General features: G+C 41.8%; 1 protein-coding gene across 8 annotated transcripts in view; it reads left to right on the top strand.

Moving 5' to 3' along the window:
- The window catches only part of CDKL1 (cyclin dependent kinase like 1), a 63,416-nt gene that overhangs the window by 39,766 nt on the left and 4,339 nt on the right, over positions 1–19,311 (top strand). For 7 of the 8 annotated variants that reach the window (XR_007133177.1, XR_007133176.1, XM_047767280.1 and 4 more), the window contains 5 exons: positions 8,076–8,148; positions 10,452–10,542; positions 12,839–13,039; positions 15,300–15,382; positions 18,381–18,437. Coding sequence is in view for 6 of the 8 variants with exons in the window: in XM_047767280.1 (XP_047623236.1) it covers positions 8,076–8,148; positions 10,452–10,542; positions 12,839–13,039; positions 15,300–15,382; positions 18,381–18,437 (505 nt within the window). In the remaining 2 variants the exon portion in view is untranslated. The remainder of the gene's footprint in view (positions 1–8,075; positions 8,149–10,451; positions 10,543–12,838; positions 13,040–15,299; positions 15,383–18,380; positions 18,438–19,311) is intronic. The other variant, XM_047767283.1, reaches the window with a different exon arrangement.

The raw sequence follows: 19,311 nt of genomic DNA, 5'->3' as shown, positions 1-19,311 counted from the left end.
ATATATTTAAAGAGGTTGTACTCCACACTCTTGATTTTTTAGGTGTATTTGTGGCCTTTCTCCCTATTTTTAAAACAGTATAGAATTCCACTGTGCAAAGATCCCATGATTTCTTCATTCAGCTTCCCAGGGATAAATATTTACATTGTTTGTAGTTTTTCTTGAACAATAACAAGGCTGCAGGGAACAGTCACTTGAGTAAATATTTCTATAGAATAATTTCTGAAGAAGCCCTCTTGTCCTCATTGTCATTGTAGCCTTGTGTATAAATGAAGCTTTGATGGATGCTGACTGTCTGGCCTCTTGTAAAGTGACCAGTACTAGAGGAGCCGTAGTGGAAAGGACCACTGCTGGGTTGAGAACAGAGGGAAGTATCCATGTGCTTTCTGTGTCATCTCTCCAGCTCTTATTTCTGGAGAAATGTTTAAAATTCAGTTTGATTTCTTCACTTTCATGCCACAGTTGTTTATGTTTCTCTCTGTTCAATTCAACTTTCTTATGAGGACATTAGGGTGACAGCCCATCCTTCCCAAAACTTCGAAGGGACAGAAGATTGCTTTCAGAAAGTTATTTTGTGGAACCCACACAGTATGCATCAGGGCAGAGATAGGCAAAGCAACCTTAGCAAGGACCAGAGGGCTGCTGGGCTGGTTGGCTGGTTAGATTTGACTGTTTGCATGTGTTTTAAAAAGACAAGATCCTCTTCATTTGGAGTTGGGTGCAATTAAGCTATCTCAGACTGAAGGCAATAATAACCAGTCAAATTGTGTACTTTTACTCATTCCAACTCTTTGCTCACCAAACACCATTCTGATTATAACTTGACTTTCTCTGGAATTGCCTACAAGGAGAGCATAATCTGGCAGCCAGAATTTGAACATGGATGAGTGAACTAGCCTTCTGGCTTTATATATCAGGCTAGTAAATTTGTTTAATGTTCACCTGCCCCTTTGAAATGGATACTGTCTTCGTGTGCTGACAAAATTGTGTCTGTATCTGAAAGCCTGAAGACCATTGTGAAAGGAGCTGGGCTGCTGGTCGCTCTTCCAAAAAGGCACTGCATTCTTAGTGTTGCTGAAATGAGATGACTGTCTCCTCTCCCCCAGTTCTCCTCTTCACTTAATATTCTTTCGTGCGTGTTGCTATATACAGTGCAATACAATACAATATCTTATAACTATGAGATATTACATCAGTTATATTACCCTCTCACCATTCCTCTATTGTTGAATGTTGAGGCCATTTCCAGTGTTTTGTCTGGCAAATGATTCTGCTATCAAAGTCTTCCTACAGAGATTTTTCTTCCTTCGCACTTTTTATTTAGAAGTTCTCAAAATGAGGAGTTCTTGTTATGGTGCAGCGGAAGCGAATCTGAATACTAACCATGAGGTTGCAGGTTCGATCCCCACCCTCACTCAGTGGGTTAAGGATCCCGCATCGTTGTGAGCTGTGGCATATCTCACAGACGCATCTTGGATCCTGCGTTGCTGTGGCTGTGGCACAGGTCTGAGGCTATAGCTCTGATTCGACCCCTGGCCTAGGAACCTCCATATGCCGTGGGTACAGCCCTAAAAAGCAAAAAATAAAAAGTAAAAAGAAGTTCTCAAAATGGGATATTGACTCATAAGGTTTGCCAGACTGAACCAATTCACCTTATCACTAATGATATGGATGTATTTATTTTTTTCTATATGGTCATGCTACTTTGGTTTCTTCTATTTAAATATCTTATGAATGAATTTCATCAAACATAAAAGGAGGAAATAGTAGCAACCCTACACAAACTCTTTCAGAAAATTATAGCAAAAAGAAACATTTCCCAAATCATTTTATGAGGTCACTCTAGCCTGATACCAAAACTAAATGAGGACATTTCAAGGAAAGAAAATGACAGATGAATATCCTGCATGAACTTAGGTGCAAAAATCCTTAGCAAATTAAATCTAGTAATATGTAATAAAAAGTGGTATATTGTTCTTTCTTGATTTGTTAACTTTTAGACATTATCTACAGACTTCGTATTTATTTTTTTAATTATTTTTTTGGCCGCGCCCACAGCATGTAGACGTTCCTGGGCCAGGGACTGAACCCACACCACAGAAGTAACCCAAGCCACTGCAGTGACACTGCCGGATCATTAACCCACTGTGCCATAAGAGAACTCCCAGACTTCCTATTACAATGATGAGAATTGAACTCTCTTATACCATTATTTTCTCTGCTTCCCCTTTCTTCTCCCTTCAAATAGTTAGATTAAAATTTTGTTAATTCAGCATTCACTATTCCTATTATTATGTATATTAAAATATTACGTATAGCTAATCATTTTACCATACTAGGGTTTCTATCTGTACTTTTTCTGCATATTAATATTTGCCTTGCTATTTATTTATTTATTTATCTTTTTTTAGGGCCACACCATGGCATATGGAAATTCCCAGGCTAGGGGTTGAATTGGAGCTGCAGCTGCTGACCTACACCACAGCTCATAGCAATGCCCCGGATCCTTACTTAACCCACTGAGTGAGGCCAGGGATTAGAACCATGTCCTCATGGATACTAGTTGGGTTTATTACTGCTGAGCCATGACAGGAACTCCCTGCTTTGCTTTTAATTTATTTTATTTTATTTTTTTACTATAGTTGATTTACAATGTTCTGCCAATTTCTGCTATACAGTAAAATGACCAAATTATGCATAGATACATTCTTTTTCTCACATCATCCTCCATCCTGTTCCATCACAAGTGATTGGATATCTGTGCTATACAGCAGGATCCCATTGCTCATCTACTCCAAATGCAATAGTTTGCATCTATTAACCCCAAACTCCCAATCTTTCCCACTCCCTCCCCCTTCCTCCTGGCAAATAGAAGTCTGTCCTCCATGTCCATGATCTGTTTCTATTTTGTAGATAAATCATTTGTGCCATATGTTAGACTCCACATATATGTAATATCATATGGTGTCTGTCTTTCTCTTTCTGACTTATTTCACTTAGTATGAGAATCTCTAGTTATATCATGTTGCTGCAAATAGCATTATTTTGTCCTTTTTTATGGCTGAGTAGTATTCCATTGTATATGTATCACATCTTCTTAATCCATTCATCTATGAATGGACATTTAGGTTGTTTCCATGTCTTGGCTATTGTGAATAGTGCTGTTATGAACATACAGGTGCATGTGTCTTTTTCAATGAAAGTTTTGTCCAGATATATACCCGGAGTGAGACTGCTGGATCATATGGTAGTTTTGTATTCAGTTTTCTGAAGTGTTTCCATACTGTTTTCTATAGTCCAATAAACATTCCCACCAACAGTGAAGGAGGGTTCCCTTTTCTCCACATCCTCGTTAGCATTTGTTATTCATTGACTTGTTATTAATGGCCATTCTAACTCCTGTGAGTTGGTACCTCATTGTTGTTTTGATTTGCATTTCTCTAATAATTACTGATGTTGATTTTTTCATGTGCCTGCTGGCTATCTGTATGTCTTCTTTGAAGAAAGGTCTAATTTAGGTCTTCTGCCATTTTTTGATTGGGTCGTTTGTTTTTTTGTTGTTGAGTTGTATGTATTGTTTGTATATCTTGGAGATTAAACCTTCATCGGTTGAGTCATTTGCAAAAATTGTCTCTCATTCTATGGGTTGTCTTTTCACTTTTTTAATGGTTCCCTTTGATTTATTTGTGTCTTTATTGTCTTTATTCTAGGAGGTGGGTCAAACAAGATGTTGCTGTAATTTATGTCAAAGAGTGCTGAACCTATGTTTTCCTCTAGGAGTTTTATAAGTATCTGATTTTACATTTAGACCTTTAATCCATTTTGAGTTTATTTTTTATATGGTGTTAGAGAATGTTCTAATTTCATTCTTTTACATGTGGTTGTCCAGTTTTCCCAGCACCATTTATTGAAGAGACTATCTTTCCTCCACTATATATTCTTCCCTCCTTTGTCATAGACTAGTTGACCATAGGTGCTTGGGTTTATTTCTGGGCTTTCTATCCTGTTCCATTGATCTTTATTTCTGTTTTTGTGCCAGTACCTTACTGTTTTAATGACTGTAGTTTTGTAGTAGAGTCTGAAGCCAGGGAACCTGATTCTTCCAGTTCTGTTTTTTTCTTTTCAATATTGCTTTGGTTATTTGAGGTCTTTTGTGTTCCCATATAAATTTTAAAATATTTTGTTCTAGTTATGTAAAGAGTGTCATTGATAATTTGGTAGGGATTGCATTGACTCTAAATTGCCTTAAGTAGTATTGTCATTTTGATTATATTGATTTTTCCAATCCAAGAGCATGGTATATTTTTCCATCTATTTATGTCTTCTTTGATTTCTTTCACCAGTGTCTTATAGTTTTCAGATGCCTTGCTTTTTAAATTTGCTTAGTATTCTCTAACCCTATTGCAAACTTTTCCCACTCATTTTAGTAGTCTCTTAGTATATTTTTCCACAGGATAATCACATCAGGTAATTCATTAGTTCCTTTTTTCCCTCTTGGTGATGTTCTGCCTTTAGACCTGCATTCTCCATCTGTCTGGCTTGTTGTTCTCCAAGCCTGCTGACCAGCTGTTCTCCTAGGACTTCCCTTTGCTGTCATCCTTGGAATCCCCTCTTGGAATTTCTCTATAGTTGGACTCACCACTTCCTGAATATCCTGCTTTCCTCTTTCTGGGTTTGCTTACTTATTGTGGCCAGGTATATCTATTTCCTATTGGTTCTGTGACCACACAGAAATCTAGACCACAGGCTTTTTGTGTGTGGGTGTGTTTTTAGGGTTGCACTCAGAGCATATGGAGGTTCCCAGGCTAGGGATCAAATCAGAGCTGTAGCTGCCAGCCTACGCCACAGCCACAGCAATGTGGAATCTGTGCCGCCAACCTATACCACAGCTCGCGGCAACACTGGATCCTTAACCCACTGAGAGAGGCCAGGGATCAAACCTGCGTCCTCATGGATGCTAGTCAGTTTCATTTCTGCTGAGTCACAGTGGGAACTCCTAGACCACAGACATTTCTAATGTCACCTTCAGTCCTCCTTGGAGCCAAACACTTGGGCACCTTTTATGTTCTTGGGGTCTAAGTCCCCAAAGCAGGTAGGAAGAATGCCTTGAGGTCACACTGGTGAAGGACCCAGGAGTGCACTTCTCCTCCACCTCTTCCCACTAGTGAGAGATGGATTCCATTCCACCCTTCCTGGAAGGAGGGCCACAGCCAGTGGACTCCAGAGGAACAGCTGGCTGTAGCTTTCATCTGCCATCAGCATGTCTTATCTTGTACTCTTTTATCTTCCCAAAGATACTGTAAGCTGCTTGAGGGTGAGATTGTGTCTTTTTTTTTTCTTTTATCTTCAGTGTAGCTCTAATCAGGTTTTAGGAGGGAGTGAGAACAAATGGGTGTGTTCAATCCACTGTCTTAACCGGGAACTCCTTTGAAACACCTTTCTCAGCTGGCTTCAATGACTGTTCTCCTGAGTGTCATCTTAGTTCACTTAGTGTTCATCACCAGGCTCTTGATGGGTACCCTTCTTCTTTCTGAACTCTGCTATGGAACAGGGCCTCCGGGCTTGAACATCTCTTCTTTTTTCTGTATTCACTCCTTAAGTGGCTTCATCTAGTCCTAGGGCTTTAAATACCATCCACATACTTATGCTTCCCAAATTTGTGCTTCTAGCCAGACCTTCCTTCTGTATTCAAAAGCCCCTTCTTAGAGTCTTCCTTGTATGACTAAGAAGCATCTTACCCTATCCACCCCCTTCCCTCCCTGGAACCAGCCCCTCCCACAGCGTTCTCTGCAGGGAAGGGCCCCACCATGGACCAGCAACTCAAGCTAACCAGCATCTCAACCTTCCTTGATTCCTCTCTGTGTCTCACATCCACTCTCTCAGAAAATCCTAAAGACTCTATGTAGTCCAAATCAGTCCACCTCTCATCACTTAACTGCTAGTCAGATGTTGTTCTCAGCAGAGTGGCTTTCTGGAGCCCCCTGTGTAATAAGCTAGCACCCTTTCCACACAGCACCCTCTGTATATGTATATGTGTATCCACTCCCAATCCGACACTACAGGATAGGTTCTGCTTTCCTTCTTTTCCATGTCTGTAACTCCCTTCTCCAGCAGTGAAAAACCTAGCTCCTATCATTGTCAGCTAAAAGAGATCTTAGAGTCTGAGGCCCTGGCACCCAGAATAATCAAGAGATGAATGAGCAGCCCACCCAAGACAACACTAGGTGGCTCGTGCGGAGTTTTTACACTTGAGAATTGTGTAATAACAGTTGCTCAGCCTCAGAGGAGCATTTGTGATATGCTATTATAATTGATTTTTAAATGTTCCTTTTGCATAATTTCTTTTGGGAAATGTTCTTCAATAATGACAGTTGCCTGGTACTGAATAAACTAATATTAATACTTAATTCATTAAATAAATCAATATATATTCTGTTTTTTCTGGATGAAAAGTAGAGGTTGAGGGAAAGCACTTCCCTGAGTCCCCCTGAGAGTTGTATTCTTCAAGGCCTTCTTTCTAGACAGGTGAGATTTTTCTGGCATCTGTCCCTTTGTGCCACTTAGAATAAGGAGGAGAATTTGGAGAAAAGCTACTCCAGTCCAGGAATGTCGCATCTCTTCTTCCTGGAAGTGGCCTCTTCACTTCCTCCACATTGTCCCACTGTTCCAGCATCCTCTTATCTGCGTGAAGGGATTTCCTGAACATCTGGCCTGTGGCAGCAGAGGCCTCATAGCCCCTCCCAAAGGCTGGAAGTGACTTTTTTGGGTCACCTTGACACAAGTACTCAAGGGTTTCCTCCCTGGTATACTTATTAGTTCTAGCTGAGGACACAGCTTCATTGTTTAATGTTTGGTGCATTAAAAACAGCAAGTGCACCTGCTGGGTGGGGGGGGGGGGTCTCTGAAAATAAACATACTCTCTCTCTGTAATCCATTGCTTAATATTTTATTTTTATTTTTTAATTTATTTTTTGTCTTTTTGCCATTTCTTGGGCTGCTCTCGCGGCACATGGAGGTTTCCAGGCTAGGGGTCTAATGGAGCTGTAGCCGCTGGCCTATGCCAGAGCCACAGCAACGCGGAATCCGAGCCGCCTCTGCAACCTATACCACAGCTCACGGCAATGCCAGATCCTTAACCCACTGAGCAAGGCCAGGGATCGAACCTGCAACCTCGTGGTTCCTAGTCGGATTCATCCACCACTGCGCCACGACGGGAACTCCTTTTTTTTTTTTTTTTTTTCATTGCTTAATATTTAAAAAAAATGCTCTTGGAGGAGGTACTGTTTTCTGATTCACACAAAGAACCTACCTGGGCTACTAGTTGCCCTGGGTATGTAGGATTACAGTCAGGGAGGAGGCTGGGACCAGTGGCATAAGGTTTAGATGCTGTGATAGAGGACAGGGGAGGAGGAGGTGAGCAGGATGTAAACAGCTACCAGAGAGGAGCGGTGTGAGGCATAACCAAACTGCCTACGTGCGTGTTTAATCATTATGAACTTCTGTTGCATGGTGTGCAGTGTGAACCCCTTCCTTACCTTCAGTAAAATCCCCTAGTACTGTAAAAAAAAAAAAAAAAAGTGCTGCCTAGGGAATCTGAAGGAACCATGTACCCACCTATGGAAGATGAATGCTGCTTCAAGGCCATCAGTTGTGGCAACTTGAAAAAAGAAACAGCATCTTTTATGCTTGATATTCAATAACTTGCCATCAACAGAAAGCTCCTTGTAGAAATGGAGCTCAGGTTACCAGGCAGGTTCCCAGTGGTGTCACAGATGTTCCAGGTAGGTGGTCATAAGTACTTGTTGAAATCCCTGTGGGTCTTCATGGTCCCTCCCTGAAGAAGTAGATCTACCTGTTGGTACCTTGTGTCCCTGGAATTCAGCAGTGTTCTGATCACATGTTCTTTACACTTTGGATTCCTGGGATGCCTGGCCCATGAGTGAGAAGGCTGTACACTTCACCTAGGATTTTTCACTACTTAGGCTTGTCTTGGTTTACGTCTTTCTATTATTGAGCTGAATTCCATGGCAACACTAAAGAATGTCTTTGTTGCTTCTTCTTCTTTTTTTTATTAGGGTACCAGAACATCTCGTGAAGAGCATAACTTGGCAGACATTGCAAGCTGTAAATTTTTGCCATAAACACAATGTAAGTCTCATGATCTCCCCCTGAGAAATCAAAAGGCTGCCCTTCAGCTGAGGTGGAGCCTTTGCACAAAGTTTTTATCATGCTTTTGTGGACAGAAAATCACTCAAATCTTAAGTCTGGTTGGGATAAGTGGAGGCCAAAAATGCCAACCTAGTGTTTCCTTCTTGTTTAGGTTTTAAAGATGTATTTTTATGATTTTAAGACAATAGTTATATTTGCACTGATAAGAGATTGTTCAGATTTAAGGCAGAATCCCATTCACTCAGAGTCTGTGTTGATCTGATACCCTCCAGATACTATGGAACTGGGGAGGGGACCCTGCGTGATGCACACCTATTGAGTTGCAGTAGGTGGAGTCCCAAGTGTCACACACACATGCGCATGTCTGCCTTGGTGAGATAGGTGATCCACATCTGCCACAAAGCCACCGGTGGGAGCCTCTTTGACACCAGGCCTGGTGGGAGGCATGGTGGCCCCTCGCCCAGGTGGTGTGGCTTCATAGATACTGGGAAGCCTGCAGCTCTCCCCGGTACAACAGTGCCCACTCCCTGCACACAGAAGCCAGACTCCAGTATCAGAGCTTCGTTTTGGGCACAAGGGCAATTTGACTGCAGTATGTCATCCTAACAACTGCTAGGGGCAGTTTACAGGTGGTGCTGAATCCCCTTCCTTATGCTGTCCTAAGTGATTTTTTTTTTTTCCCTAAAGCTGCTTTCCCAGAAGAAGAAAACATGAGAGTAGCCAGGACTCCCCTCCTACTGAGCCGCCACCTAACTGAAAGCTACTATCCTCATCCAAGTGCACACATGCCGGGGAGCATGGACACCTTATACGTGTTGCTCTCGTCTGCAAGTAAGGGTTAGCAGCTTTCCTGAGAGCGAAGTTTTAGGATGAGGGAGCAAGAGAGCCACAGAAAGGCCCTGGTAGAGAAAAGCAGACTCTAAGAACAAATATATATAACTGCATACTGCAGTTCCCTGGAGAGCCCCGAAGCTGTTTGGCCACATGTGCATGTGGGGAGGGTTTAGAAACTTGTCAAGAATTCCCAGAACAGAATAGGAGCACATTCTTGCTCACAAGTACTTCTGGCCATCTGTCATGACATTCAGGGGTGTATCCATTTATAGTAATATAGGAAGCCAGTGGTTTTTTAAAAAAAGTGGAGCTCTCAGGGCCATTACTTGCTGAGAACTATATAGATGGTAATAAAATAATTCTGAAATCGTCTCCCCACATTTTTCCAGCATAAAAAATACTCTTGGGGAAACACTAACACTGAACTGTCACCCGGAAGGTCCTTTGGAGTGAAAACTAGGCCAGGCACAAGAGGGACCTCTGTACTCTGTCCAGATTCTAGAAAGTCAAGAATAACCCCAGGGTTTCAGCCAAAAGCCAAAGAGGGTCTCTCAGATTGCAAAAAGATCCAGCATTCTTCTCCAGAGAGGAAGACGGTTAGAAGGGAAGATTAACCTGAACAGTATTTTGATCCAACGGTTGTTTTTATGTAATTGTTAATTAGGTTGTTGATTTGTTCCTTGCCAAAAAAACTTGTAATTTAATAAGAAAATCATGTGGAAGTTCTTAAGCATTCTTGTAACACCATCCTGTTGAAGAATGTCAGCTGGGGTTTGGAAACCACAGGTGATTTGTGTCTAAACTATGGCAGGCTGGAGGCGGCAGTAAGCCAGCTTGATGTATGTGGGATGGAGCTGACATCTAGTAACTCCCCAGAGGGTGAGCACTGCCTACCCTTGTTTATCTTGTGGGGACGAATGTCAGAGCTGGAAGGGAGGTCTCTTGGCAAGCTCCTGCTTTCCTCCCCCTTCTTTTCCCCAGCTTATCTCTGCAGGCCCAGGGCTTGTCCTGTTTACCAGGAGGAATGTGTTCTGTTCTCAGTTAAACAACTGGATCGTGAATTCTGCTTATGCACCGACTTGCAGCTTTTGCAGCCATGATGCAGGCCTCACCAAGAGCCTTTTAGTATTTTCCCTGTTACCTACAGTAGCCAGATTAAATATTAGACAGACTTATATTAAAAAAATTGTTTGTTGTTTATCTGGCTACCCTACTTTCATTTTTCCTTTCACATTGGTTGGTCCTTTGGGGCCCTAAAGAATTTGGGCTGATTCATACTGTGATGGGTTTGGTGCTTATTTTAGGCTGCTGTTTTGTAGACTGTTTTCCAAAAGGCCACTGAGATTCAGATGATTTCTCAAATATCTGATTAAATATTCATGTTTTATTTATCTAATGTATTATAGTTGTTCCTTTATAATCTGCTTTGGTTTGATGTTTATGACTAGTGCATACACAGAGACGTGAAGCCAGAAAACATCCTCATCACAAAACATTCAGTGATTAAGCTTTGTGACTTTGGATTTGCTCGGCTTTTGAGTGAGTATTGAAGTATTCTTTAGGCAAGTGTCAGAGGCGGAAAGATTCCTTATGTGATAAAGGACTTAAATGCTATAGAAAACTAGTTCTTGTATACTTGGGGCATAAGCTTGCTATAAATTATAATTCTGCATGACTTCCTGTTGTGGCTCAGCATTGACAAATGGGACTATTATCCATGAGAATGCAGGTTCGACCCCTGGCTTCACTCAGTGGGTTAAGGATTCGACATTGCTATGAGCTGTGGTGTAGGTCACAGATGCAGCTTGGATTCCACAGTTGCTATGGCTGTGGTGTAGATCAGCAGCTGTAGCTCCAATTCAACCCCAGCCTGGGAACTTCCATATGCTGCAGGTGGGGGCCGAAAAAAGCCAAAAAATATATGTATATGATTCTGCAGTTATTGAAAATACGTAGACATATAGTGGTTTAAAAATGTATACTGTATGTAAATTTTACCACTGTAAAGTGCTTATTAAAAAGTGCATTTCCCTCCTGTTTTTTACCCTTTTTTTGCTAAAACAGTACTTTTTAGAAGTACTTTTTTTTTTTGGCTGCTCCCCCGACATGCAGAAGTTCCCAGGCCAGGGATCAAAACTACGCCACAGCTATAGCCTGAGCCACAGCAGTGACAATGCCTGATTTTTGAATTGCTGTGCCACCAAGGGAGTCCAGAAGTTCTATTTTAGAAGAATAGTTTTCAACTTTGGCTACAGATTAGAATCATCTGGGAAACTATAAAAACTATACTGGTACCCCTCCAGGAGTTCTGGTTTAATTGGACTGGGGTGGAGCTCTAACATCAGTGATTTTTTTTTTTTTTCCTTTTGAGGGCCACACCTGCAGCATATGGAGGTTCCCAGGCTGCGGGTCTAATCGGAGCTACAGCTGCTGGCCTATGCCACAGCCATAGTAACACCAGATCCGAGCTGTGTCTGTGACCTACACCACAGCTCACGGCAACGCTGGATCCTTAACCCACTGAGCAAGGCCAGGGATCAAACCCGCAACCTCATGGTTCCTAGTTGGATTTGTTTCTGCTGCACCAAACAGGAACTCCTAGTATCAGTGATTTTTAAAAATACTGTATTCTAAGGGATTTTAATGCGTACCCAGTATTGTAAACCACTGTTTTTTTTTTAATTTATTTTATTGAAGTATAGTTGATTTACAATGTTGTGTTAATTTCTGCTGTACTGCAGTGATTCATATACATACACACACACATATACTTTTTTTCATATTCTTTTCCACTGTGGCTTATCACAGAATAGTAAATATAGTTCCCTATGCTATACAGTAGGACCATGTTGTTTATCCATTCTATATATACCAGTCTGCCTCTACTAATCCCAAACTCCCAGTTCTTTTTTTTTTTTGTCTTTTTGCCATTTCTTGGGCCACTCCAGTGGCATATGGAGGCCCAGGCTAGGGGTCTAATCGGAGCTGTAGCTGCCAGCCTACGCCAGAGCCACAGCAACGCGGGATCTGAGCCGCATCTGCAACCTACACTACAGCTCACGGCAACGCCAGATTGTTAACCCACTGAGCAAGGGCAGGGATTGAACCCGCAACCTCATGGTTCCTGGTTGGATTTGTTAACCACTGCGCCATGACGGGAACTCCACCAAACTCCCAATTTTTCACTCCCCCACCCTCCCTTCCCCTTTGGCAATCACACATGTGTGAACCACTGCTTTGGAAAAGCCACACATGGGGCGGCACAAGCTTGATTTCTCAGGTCTTCCCTTCTCATTTTTTTGAAAAAATATAATTATGGTTTATTAAAATGTTTATGTTAACCAGCAGTGTGTTTATTATTGTTAGTTTTAAACAAATTAATAAATACCAACAAGGCTACCAAATCCTGGAATAACTCAGCACTGAATTTTCTTTTCCTCCATAAAGCCCTCTTCTCCTTCTTAAGAGACTTGGAGGTCAAGGAACATAGAGACTTCTGATTAATGGTTAAAGGCAAACACTAAAAACTTATTTGTACAAGGATGTTAACTTTTCAAGAAGCTTTAACGTGAATTAATTTTTATTTTTTTAGTAACGTATAGTTGATTTACAGCGTTGTGCCAAGTTTCTGCTGTACAGCAAAGTGACATAGTCATACATATATAAGCATTCCCTTTCTTATATTATCTTCCATCATGGTCTATCCCAAGAGACTGGATATAGTTCCCTGTGCTGTGCAGCAGGACCTCATTGCTTATCCATCCTAAATGTCCCCTCTGGGTTTGATTCACACTTATACTGCTCTCTCTGTCTTCCGTGTCCCCTCACTGGCCAGCTGGACCAAGTGACTACTACACCGACTATGTGGCTACCAGGTGGTACCGCTCCCCGGAGCTGTTGGTGGGGGACACCCAGTATGGCCCCCCAGTAGATGTTTGGGCAATTGGCTGTGTCTTTGCTGAGCTGCTATCGGGGATGCCTCTGTGGCCTGGAAAATCAGATGTGGATCAGCTCTATCTGATTAGGAAAACCTTGGGTAAGTGATGTTTTTCTCCTGCCTTCTGGTAACCTGGATAGTTTTACCCGCATCAGTGCAGAGTAGAGCAAAGGTCCTAGTCTCATCTAATGCCCCTCATAGCTGCAAAAGAGGGAAACTTTCAAAGTCTCATTGAAATGGCTCAAAGTCTTACGAAAGGTATCCATGATTGATGTCAAAAAAAGAATCTACAATTTTGACTATATTCTAGTTGTCCAAAAAGATGCAAGATTCTGTCTTCATCATGGTTTGGATCAAGTTAAACTTTGAAGAATGACTATTAAAACAATAAAAACATACATTTCTATAAGGGGCTAGCAGTTTAAGAGTCCTGCTATGTTTTGTTTATTATGATGTGGTAATCCGGTCTCTGGGTGTCCTTGACTCCAGCCTGCCAGGCTCATTTGGACCATTTAGAGGCTTTTGAGAAGATGTTCAACCTTCCGAGTATCAGGAAGAAAGCCTGGTTCTCCCAGTGTCACCCTTCTTGTTTTACTTTCCCACCCTGAAGTCCACTCCTTTATTTCTGTTCTTATGGGGTGAGAGGAGGAGGGGGGAAGAAAGGGACAGATGAAAGATATATGATCAGTGATTGTCCCCTTCAGAAATCAGGCAGTCAAGCTTGATTCCCAATTTAAAGCACACTTTTTGTTCTCGAAATTCTTATAGCATCTATTGTCACCATGTTTTGTCTTGTAGTTGAACCTTGTATCTTTCCAAAGGTACTGTTAGCTGCCTAAGGGTGAAATCCTGTCTGTCTGTCTGTCTGTCTGTCTGTCTGTCTGTCTTTCTTTCTTTCTTTCTTTCTTTCTTTCTTTCTTTCTTTCTTTCTTTCTTTCTTTCTTTCCTTTTTTTCTTTTTATGGCCTCAGCAACCATCAGCATGCTGTGGGATCTCAGTTCCCAGACCAGGGATTGAACCCAGGCTGCAGAGGTGACAGCATCAAGTCCTAACCACTAGACCACCAGGGAACTCTCTAAGATGCTGTCTTTTATTTCTATTTATCCTCCACCAGTGTCTGCACATAGTAGGCAATAAATATTTGTTGGTAACTTTTGTTGAGTGACATGTAAGTCACCTTGGAGCTCTTCCAGGGCCCTCAGGCTGCCTTCACAATGCTTTTCCTGGTGATTTTAGGGCACCCTGTCCATGTCCCACCCCCCAGCTCTCTGATGGAAGAAGGTTCTTAAGGTACAGGCCATGTGCTTGTGAGGAAGCTCTCTGAGACTTAAGACAAAGTATTCGCATATTTTGGCTGCTTGTCAAAAATGGGCTAGGACAGCAGCTTTTCGATTTGAGTGAGACGTAACATTCCAAAACAAACTGGTAAAATTAGACAGCTTGATACCCTGAGGTCAGAACTCCAGCTCAGTCCAACAGCAGCATTTCCAGGGCCCGGCTGGCAGGTTTTTATTGTTCACTCTCCTGTGGAAAGTGGGCCTGGGCAGGCCCCAGGGTGCCCTTTTGAATATCTCTGTGTAATCTTGGTACAAAATTCCTCTTCAAATGCAGTGTCCTTGGAATTTTACACAAGGGTGATTTTAGGTGATTTGGCTGAAATGTGGGCAGGATGAGCCTTATATAATCCCCCAGAATATAGAAATTCTCATTTTGTCTCCTTGCTTCACATCATCAGTGCTTCTAAATAGTCTATAAAATGGGATTTCCAAGTGACCTCTGTTTGGTGAAACAAGTAAAGGTGGTTTCACCAAACAGAGGTCACTAGAAGATCTTCCATGCCTGCCTCCCTCCCTCCCTCCATACTTCTTCCTTCTCCTTCTCTCCCTCCCTTCCTTCCTTACATATTTATTGAGTGCTTGCTCTGTGTCAGGCATGGTTCTCAGTGCTAGGCCAAGACGCTTTTATCTTGATTCATCAGTATTCAGTTAATACAGTTTTGATTTGTGGTTATTGCACTTTTGCTATTTTTTTTTAAAAGAAGGGCATTATTTTATGTGTGTGTGTGCTTCTGCATGGTTTGCTTTGGACTCCTCCAGCACATTGTGAGCCCTTGAGGGGCGAGAACCTTGTAGCCTTCGGTTTCCATTCTGGCCTCTCTGCCTAACACAGTATTTTGGCCCCTGTGGGTCTCAGCACGGGTGATTAAGGGTTCCCTCAGTGCCTCTCCCTCTAATGGGAGAAGCAAGCTGTAGCTTTTGTAGGTGTAGACACTGAAAGACACAGCACTACTTGAAGGAAACTATCAAACAGTGCTTGCCAATCAGTCTAATTTTACCTCCCTTTTTCTTCTTGTCCAAAGGAGACCTCATTCCTAGGCACCAGCAGGTGTTTAGCATGAATCAGTACTTCAGTGGGGTAGAAATTCCAGACCCCGAAGATATGGTGAGTGACCCATTTTGGAAAGCGCTGCACATGTCACAGCTAACGTTACCAGAGTGTTAAGCAGTGATCATTCTTACTCGATAAACATGGGCAGTTGCAGGCTAACTCGGTTTTGGTAGTTATGCACCTGCCTCAGTCCCATGGCCCACTCTGCACTGGAAGATCAGCCTAAGAGTGAAAAAGAAAATGGGGGCAAATTGGTTAGCAAGACCCTGGCCTTCTGTGCTAATTTAGAGCCTACTGATAGCAGAGCTTAGGCAGCAGATTAGCTTAGGCAGCCTGCTCACCTCATCTGTCCATCATTTTCAGCAGTTGAAGCTCAGAGCCAATACGCTATTAGACAGTGACTCATCTAGGAAAATCTAGCATTGTCCAAACCCCCCCCCCTTTTTTTGGCTTTTGTCTTTTTAGGACTGCACCCTCGGCATGTGGAGGTTCCCTGGCTAGGGGTCTAATCAGAGCTACAGCTGCCAGCCTACACCACAGCCGCAGCAATGTCAGATCTGAGCTAGTTCTATGACCTACACCACAGCTCATGGCAACGCCGGATCCTTAACCCATTGAGCGAGGCCAGGGATCGAACCTGGTTCCTAGTTGGATTCGTTTCCACTGGGCCACAGTGGGAACTCCCAAACCTCCTATTCTGCTGTCCTCTTACTCCCAGACCATGAGGTAAAATGGTAATGAACTTGCTTGGCCAGTCTCACTCTGTTACCTGTCTGCTATGACCAATGCAAGAAAAACACTCACTTTTTAAAAATTGAAAAAAATTTAAATTGTGCATATCCTAAATTTCAAGAACTTATTCCAATGAAACCATTAGGCAAGAGCATAAAGATAGGACATTCCCTAAAAGAAATCATTTCCTTTAGTGTTCCATGAGTAGGGAATTAACTAAATAACTTATGCTATGTCCTTACAGTAGAAATACCACATGGCCAGTAAAAATAATTTGATTTATATGCAGTTACCTAAAAATTTGTTCACAGCATATTGGTAAATGAAAAAAAGTTATGGAACAGTATATGTAATTTGACAGTTTTAAAATTTGACAGTTTTAATAAATATACATATTTACATGTATAAATATTTAATAAATACATATATTTACATGTATAAATATACAATATCATGACACCCTCTGGAAAATCATGCATATATTTATGTTTGTGAAATAAATGGCTTTAAGGATATATCCCAAAATATTAATAGCGAACATCTCTTTGTGGTGGGATGATGTCTCTTTATGTTTTTTTAAAATATTTCCTAATGTCTTCCAATGAGCCTGTATTATAATCAAAAACAATTCAGAGCACAGCTAAGGTCTGTGAAACCCTGAGTTCCTGCTGTCTATGGGAGGTACTTCCAAATTGAAACTAACCCTGCGTTGCTCAGTTTCCAGATGGAAATTCTGTCCAGTCCCACTGGAGCTGTCTGTTCCCTCAACCTCTTGGCCTGTGCCCCCTTCTCCAAAAAGTTGGGGGTGGGAGGAGCCTGTGGGAACACAGAAGCAGGAATGACACCTGGCATATGGGAGGTGACCCAGCCAGCTCCCTTGTGACCTGGATGTTCCCAGTGTCGCACTAAATACCGCGTAGCGATTTCCTACTTGCTTGTCCACCAGTGAAGCCTCAGAAACAGCCAGGTTTCATCAATGTAAAAGTCTCCCCATGGTTTCCCAGAGGTTGTCCTGCAGGGGATTTCCTGTTGACAGAAACACAGGAAGAAGCAGTGCGGGGGCTGCGCTGGTTGAACATCTGTGCCCCAGGCCCTCAGTAACCCTGCAGGAGGGAGGCCTGCTGGCTTCTGGGGCAGGGAAACAGGCCAAGCAGGCAGGATGGGCCTGTCCTGTCACAGGAACCAGCCGGCCTCATCCCAGGCATCCTTGCTGAGACAGCAGAGCTCAATGTCAGCAATGTCAAGACAATCCCCAATGGCGCTCAGATGCAACACACCGAAATATCAAGAGAAAGGGTTTAGCTATGGGGGGCAGGGTGGAGTGGGGCTCCTTTGAAAGGCTAATACTGATCTGCTTTAGGTTTTTTTTTTCCCCCTGTTGATCTTAAGAAACGCCAAACACCAAACACGAGGCTCTTAATCTCACATTCAAGAGTTGGTCGTTGGCTGGTTCCCTGTCCCAAGAAGAATGTGCTCTTAAGCTTGACCAGGCAGCATCCTACACACACAACACACCCTGGTCATTTATTTTACCCAGCTTGGCTAGCTCTTCATTTCTCAGCTCCCCTCCTCTTTGGGCTCTTTATCAGCAGTCTATCTCTTTAACTGGCCTGTTTGCCTGACATACAGCATTCCTTCCACTTTATAGTGTTTATTATTCCTGATTGTCTTCTGCCTGTGACTGGACCAAAATAGCCTTAAATAGCCAAAGGGAGATTGATGAATGTCTGCTCCTGAGACTCTTTAAACAGCAGGATGATCAGGGAAACAACAGGCTCTTGTGGGAGAAGAGAACAGTATTTATTCCAGAAAACCAAGAAACATCTGTTCACCTGGGTAGGGGAAAAAATTTCTATTTTGAAGCTCCCTTTATGTAAATGTCAATGTCTGCAATAATCAGGGCCTCTTTCTGTACAGCCAATATAAATGCCAAAAGTTATTACTGAATCAAGGCAAGTTATATACATTGAGGCGGGAAAAAAAAAAAAAAGGAATTAACAATTGCTCAACACTTTTTTTTTCTTTCATAAGTATTCCCTCACAATTTGCTACCCTGATCAGTTCTTCAGGAAGTGAGTGGTTAGGAAGAAAATTTGGAAAAGCAGTTTGGAGGTGGGGAGAGAAGGAGCTTATGAAACAGGCATAAGGAGGTGGTTTGGATGGGAGGCAGAGTGGGCAGAGGTTGGAGGAGGCAGAGATAGTGCCAGGAAGATGCTTCTCTCATTCAAAAGAAATTCAGTCTGAGATAACCTTATATTTGATGAATACCTACTGTCAATAAGGCCCCTTTTCTTTCTTTCTTTCTTTTTTTTTTAAACAGGAACCACTTGAATTAAAATTTCCAAACATCTCTTATCCTGCCCTGGGGCTCTTAAAGGTAAAATCATGGCTTCCAACAGATCTGGAAGCACATGACAGCTGTATCACTGGGGAATCTGAATGATTTTTATGTGGATCCATGGACTGAAAAGTGTTCCCTTTAGAATTCTTCTTCTCCTTTGAAACGTTTACATAGTTTCCATTTTTAAAATGAGTTACATTACAGTGAAAACATTTGTAAGTATTTTTCGCTTTAAATCTCATATTGTATTTGAAATCTAAATTTACACAAAATAGAAATTTCAGAATGGTGATACTTGTTTTACAAAAGGATCCTTCAAAAAATGTTTAACCATTGGATTCTTTTAAATAGCCAACTCCCTAATATGTTTGAAGTAGGTTTTGATTTTGATGTTTGATTTATATACACATTTTCAGAAACACAGAGCCTTTATGTAAAATGAGGTACCAATTAAAATATTTGCAAGTTACACTCACTGTCCCACACATTCCAAAAAGTATTTATAACATTTACTCATGCATTTATAATGTAATTGAAAAAAATGGGACAGTTCCTTAGGGTATATAGTTGTAAGATTTAATCTGTTCAAGTATGAGCCCTGTGGCCTATTTACTGGCAAAGCAAATAGTTAGGAATGATGATAAAGACATGCATATTATTCTTCTCCTTCCTTACAGACACGTGGATGCTTGTAATGCATAGACTATTTTTGGAAGAATATACCAAAAAACAACTGATTTTAGAAGGGAGAATGGAAGAACTACAGTGGTAGAGAGACTTTGCTTCCTCTTGTATGAATTTTATTTTTATCATGCATAGATATTATTTTTTTAATTTAAAAAAAAGCAAAACTAGTTTTGAGAAAGTACTTAAAGGACCAAATGGGTTAAGTGGATTATTTTAGTGGGAC

The sequence above is a fragment of the Phacochoerus africanus genome, chromosome 2, assembly GCF_016906955.1.
Source record: "Phacochoerus africanus isolate WHEZ1 chromosome 2, ROS_Pafr_v1, whole genome shotgun sequence".
Classification (NCBI taxonomy): domain Eukaryota; kingdom Metazoa; phylum Chordata; class Mammalia; order Artiodactyla; family Suidae; genus Phacochoerus; species Phacochoerus africanus.
This window is presented reverse-complemented; position numbering and strand designations above follow the sequence as displayed.